The sequence below is a fragment of the Papaver somniferum genome, chromosome 5 (assembly GCF_003573695.1).
Source record: "Papaver somniferum cultivar HN1 chromosome 5, ASM357369v1, whole genome shotgun sequence".
NCBI classification, from domain to species: Eukaryota; Viridiplantae; Streptophyta; class Magnoliopsida; order Ranunculales; family Papaveraceae; genus Papaver; species Papaver somniferum.
Window position 1 is genome coordinate 19962491 of NC_039362.1, and position 5640 is coordinate 19968130.

The window sequence follows — 5640 nt, forward strand, 5'->3', positions numbered from 1 at the left end:
TCAAAACACATTTCTCATCTACACAACCCAAAACATTTCTAAAAGACATTTGTCAGCACCCCAACAAGCCGATACTTTTGCGGGGCAATTCACTGACCGGAGTTTAAACATTTGCTCCATTGTAAAGAATTCTAAAACACACTACTCGACGCCCCCAACAACTCTAAATACCTTCACCGGAATCTGACATTTGACTAGCCGGGATTACAAATAAAAAAATCTATTGGGCATGTTAACAAAGGAAAGACATTGAATAAGGAGTTGAGGGGAAAGCGTGTGTCTAGATTTTTTGATATAAAAAGGGACAAAGCAAAATACAACATGAACTAGAAGAAGACTGAGCCGGCTCCAATCAAAGTTGATATCTTTAACTTGGATTTCACTGTAAAGTTGATTCCTTTTTTTTCTTCTAGTTTTTTTCGATCTATTATTGTCCTCAGAACAAAACCAGATTTTTTTAAGTCCATATTAGTCAAGACTGGAGAGAAAATGAGTGGTTTTTAGATTAGAAGAACTTTAATTTATTTTTGATTGAGGGAGAAGAAGAGTTTTGATTGAGAAATGGGTTGTTTTCCATGTTTTGATTCAAAAGAAGAAGAGAAGTTAAATCCTGGTAATAAAGAGGAGAGTAGTGATAATGTTAGAAAAGAAGTTCATCATAATCATAATAATCAACCTGTAGTCAATCCAAATGTTGCTAAATTATCTTCAGGTGATTAAATTTCAATTCTTTTTTGTTTTCTTAATTTGATCTACTTGTTATGATTGGTTATACTGATAGTAGAGCTCAATTGAATTAATGGGGGTATGGGTTATCTCTTGAATTTTGCATTTATTAATGTAAACTTATCATTTCATAGTTTCATGATTACCAAGTGTTTGAAAATATGAATCTGAGAACAATTTCTTAGGATCTTATTAGAATTATAGAATTTGGGGTCCGTCGAATTGAGATAAGTATTGAACGGTGATGACAATTAGGTGTTTAAGTTGATATAAGTTGATGAATTGTTATTGATTTGGATCTGGTTTGGTTGCTTGCATGGTTAATGAAATGTAGGAGCTGATAGATTGAGATCAAGAAGTACTCTGGGGGGATCAAGAAGGGAATCGTCCGGTCCAAAAGAAGGACCTTATGATCATATTGCTGCTCAGACGTTTACGTTCCGAGAGCTTGCAGCTGCAACCAAGAATTTTAGACCAGAATCTCTTTTGGGAGAAGGTGGATTCGGGCGTGTTTACAGGGGATTTCTCGAAAGCACTGGTCAGGTAGATAAAAATATTCCCGTACTTCATTTTAAGGTTGGATATGTTTTGTTAACAATTTGAGTCGCCTTCTACCATTGCAACACTCGCAAGTCACCGTGTCTGTCAATCTAGTATAAGTTGATAAATGTGTTAGCAAGTTGGTACGTTTTTGTATTGCCTGGTTTCAGATCTCATCTTACTTTTGTGCTAATTGAGCAGGCTGTAGCTGTAAAACAGCTGGATAAAGATGGTCTTCAGGGAAATAGAGAATTTCTAGTGGAAGTTCTCATGCTCAGCCTTCTACATCACCAGAATCTTGTCAGTCTAATAGGTTATTGTGCTGATGGTGACCAGCGTCTTCTCGTATATGAATTCATGTGTTTGGGATCGTTGGAAGATCATCTCCATGGTAAGTTTGAAGATTCTGTTAAACCCAGCTCCATGTTGGCAGTTTATACTTTTTCGAATTGCATTTTAGAATCTTTTTATCCTTCCAATCGGATTTTAGAATGTTTATAAAAATATGGACAAGGATACAGGAGCTACAGGTCATTTGTTTAGAGCCCTTGATTGTCCAGTATCTCCAAAGATGCTTACCTTTGCTAGTGGAAAATAAGTACGAATGTTGATGCCTAATGTCCTAACTGGCTTTTCTATTGGAATAAAGTACATCATCTATAAAATACTAGATTGAGCAATAAATTGCATCACTGCTTAACTTTTGAAAGGCATCATCTATAGTTACAATAGAGGAAGTAGTTGACTATGGGAATCAATCTGCACTTCAAAAAGGAATATTAAATACCGAAGACCAACTCATTTTGCTTGTAGGCTTATTTAACTGAGTCTTGCCCCTTTTGTGACTGATCGTGCATCCAAGATTGCTTTATGGGGTGCGATTGTGTACCCTGATCCTGCCGCTTTTTGCAAGTATGCGAGTTTTCGTCAAAGAAATTTGTACCCTGTCAACAGTGATGTGACGGGGGTCTAGTACCTTTAAATCTAGGTCATCACAAACATCATGGGGTCATATGGGAACATTATTATATGAATGCCACTGCGATTTTCCATCAAAACATTAGTACGGAGAGAGAAGTTGATGTCAACCGTACTTATTTGTGGTTCTAGTTGCCTTTCTATACCTGGGGTCAACTTCTATAAAACTCTTATAAGAATATATGTCTATGTGATATCTGATCTACTAATTTATTTCTATTTCACCCGCTCATTTACAAACCTTTCTTCCTATATTAAAAATTGCACTGCAAATAGTTCGCCAGCTTCTATTATCCATAGTCTTCTTAAGAGAAATCACGAATTGATTTGTGTGTAGATTTGCCACCTGATAAGGAAGCACTAGACTGGAACACCAGGATGAAGATTGCAGCTGGTGCAGCCAAAGGTTTGGAATACCTACATGATAAAGCAAACCCTCCAGTGATATACAGGGACTTCAAATCATCCAACATATTGTTAGGTGAAGGATTCCACCCAAAACTGTCTGACTTCGGGCTGGCAAAGCTTGGTCCAACTGGAGATAAGTCGCATGTCTCCACAAGGGTCATGGGAACATATGGTTACTGTGCACCTGAGTATGCCATGACTGGGCAATTGACAGTGAAGTCTGATGTTTATAGTTTTGGGGTAGTCTTCTTAGAGCTGATCACTGGACGCAAGGCCATCGATAGCACTCAAGGTCATGGAGAACAGAACCTTGTTCAGTGGGTATGTTTATGAATTTCATAGTAGAGTTGTACGATCCTTTTTTTTTTCCTCCTAATAATTAATGCTTTCTAACTAAGAAAGGCTAGAAAGTCGGGACTCGGGAGTCATAGTGGATAGAAAATTTAATATCAACTGACTTTTAGTTGTATGGAAAATAATAGACCTTTTTCCCTTCCAAATCTGGGCACACTTTTCTCTTCCACTATATCACGAGTAGAAGTCTCTGAAGAAAATTTATAGGTTAATCACCCTTTTGGGAACCATTTGGTTAGGACATTCTTTACTGACGGGTTTCTTATATTTTGAAGGCAAGACCCATGTTCAATGACCGTCGCAAGTTTCCCAAACTGGTGGATCCACGGCTGGAAGGACGTTTCCCCATGCGGGGGTTGTACCAGGCTCTGGCTGTGGCATCCATGTGTATCCAAGAATCAGCTGCTACCCGTCCTCTCATTGGGGATGTGGTGACTGCCTTGTCGTACTTGGCAACTCAGTCTTATGACCCTAATGCACCTCCAAGTAATAAAGCCAATGGAGATAAGGAAGATAGAAGGACTAGTAATGAAAGAGGTGGAAGGATTGGCAAGAACGAAGAAGGAGGTGGTTCAGGACGGAAGTGGGATTTGGAGGGTTCAGAGAAGGACGACTCTCCAAGGGAAACACAGAGGATGCTGAACCGGGATCTGGACAGAGAGAGAGCTGTGGCCGAGGCCAAAATGTGGGGGGAGAATTGGCGGGAAAAGAAACGGCAAAGCGCACAAGGTAGTTTTGATGGAGTGAATGGATGAATTAAAGATAGTTTAGGGACTTAGGAGGTAACCCTTGCTATATTTTTCATTCAAGGGAGAAGAAAAAGCTTAGTTCACAAGAGTGTATATTTATCCGTCAGAATTGCAAAGAAAAGGAAGGAAAAAAAAAAGGAGTAGAAAGTGAAAGACTGAAAATGTTGTAATCTTTTCTCCGGGTTGTGGCACCCTAATAGCAGCATGTCTTAATGACCAACTTTGTTTCAAAATGTTCTTAAGAAAATTTTGAGAGTGAACACCCATTTCTGTTTTATCTGTGACCAGTAGTTTTGTCGTAGAAAAACAGAAGTGGAACCAGATTTCCCGGTTTGGTTTCCATTCTCACTCTGTTAAAAAGAGAATGAAATATGAGATACAACATAAAGAAAACGTACAAAGAGTTGAACATCTTGACAGGAACGGCTACAACAGAAGAATGATATATTTACAACATTTTTCCTCGATTTACGGGAAGAATGGAGATGATCAACATCTTAACAATAATGGCTACAGAAGAATGAAACTTACAACATTTTCCCTCCATTTACAGAAAGAATGGAGATATGTCTCAGTAGCTTGTCCAAGGTTTCCGGATGCGTTCAAGTATCAGCTGTGGTATCTCAAATTCTCGGTACTGTTTTGTCAATTTTTCTTAAAGTGATTGTCATGTCTTTAGGACATCTTGAACACTGAATCTAAAAACTTATAGAAGCTTAATCTTGAACTCCTTTTAAGAGGTTGTCAATTGTCATGCTTTTGGGAGATCAATAACTCTTTATATGGCATTGTGGCTCTCCATATTGATTTCCACTGGTAATATGCAGCCATTTGAGGCTCAACAGGGTAGTCAATGAAAGTCTAAAAACAATCAGCCAACAATAAACATAATTCTAGGGATTTTTTAGAAGTTAGGAGGATTCAAGTAGACTTCATAACAGACTGGCTAAGTGGCAATTCAGACAAGGATTGGGCCAATGCTTCCAGAACAAAATGATTAATTAGGTAACTCTATTTTTCATCATCTACTTGCTTATTATACGTAAGCAAAACAAAATATTACCATTTGTTAAAAGAATATTACCCTGGAATTGTGGATTGGATTAGTAATCAGTGAAATCATACAATTTGATCCTGGAATCCTGGATTAATCAGTAGAACCATAAAATTTTTTGATACGTAGCAAAAATTATTAAAACCGCTGATAAGCTAAACATTCGTAATTCTTGGTTATATTTGGTTTGGCTTCCTTCCCAGAAATAAAGGTTTGTCGTGTCTTTGGCTCTAAAAGTATGAAACTCGTGACTGCGTGTTCAATTCTTTTTGAGAGGACATTGATTCTGTAGCTAAGGAAAATTCATGCTCCACATTGATTCCTAATTAGACTTGCCAAACATGTTACTCACATTAGGACTGAGGGTGGAGGAGGGAAAAGGTTCTTTTAAAAAGATAGTATTTCATTAGTTCGGTTTCCAAGTGGACTTCACATAAGGCTTACAAAATGGTTTTCCTTGATTGGGCCAATGGCCACACTGAGGTACCTGAAGTAAGATGTTCATGGTGCTACAATCACGGTGAAGAAGGGCAAACTGCCTACTGCAAATCATTTGTGTTGTTCCATAAATTACAAATTAGAGAGTAGAAAACCTCTCAATACGTGATGCATGACCTTTTGTTGATTACCCTTGGGTTTAGTGACTTTAGTCTTTGCAATTCCCATTGCGACAGACTTGGAATTTAACAAGTAACAACCAAAATGGTGCATCCATTCTTTGCATATTTGAAATTGAGTATTAGCTTTTCAAAGGTCCGAGAAACAACCATGATAGATATGCAGATTATCTAATGCTGCATGGTTTAATGTAGCGGACCCGTAAAAAATTGG

At 37.9% G+C, this 5640-nt stretch overlaps 1 protein-coding gene across 1 annotated transcript; it reads left to right on the forward strand.

Annotated features, from left to right (window-relative positions):
- Positions 1-261: 261 nt before the first annotated feature.
- On the forward strand, positions 262-4097 carry LOC113281105 (serine/threonine-protein kinase PBS1-like). The gene is made up of 5 exons (XM_026529750.1): positions 262-712; positions 1061-1269; positions 1468-1657; positions 2582-2973; positions 3282-4097. Exons 1-5 carry the CDS (start codon positions 562-564, stop codon positions 3759-3761), a joined length of 1422 nt encoding a protein of 473 aa, XP_026385535.1. The 5' UTR covers positions 262-561; the 3' UTR covers positions 3762-4097.
- The last annotated feature ends 1543 nt before the right edge of the window (positions 4098-5640 follow it).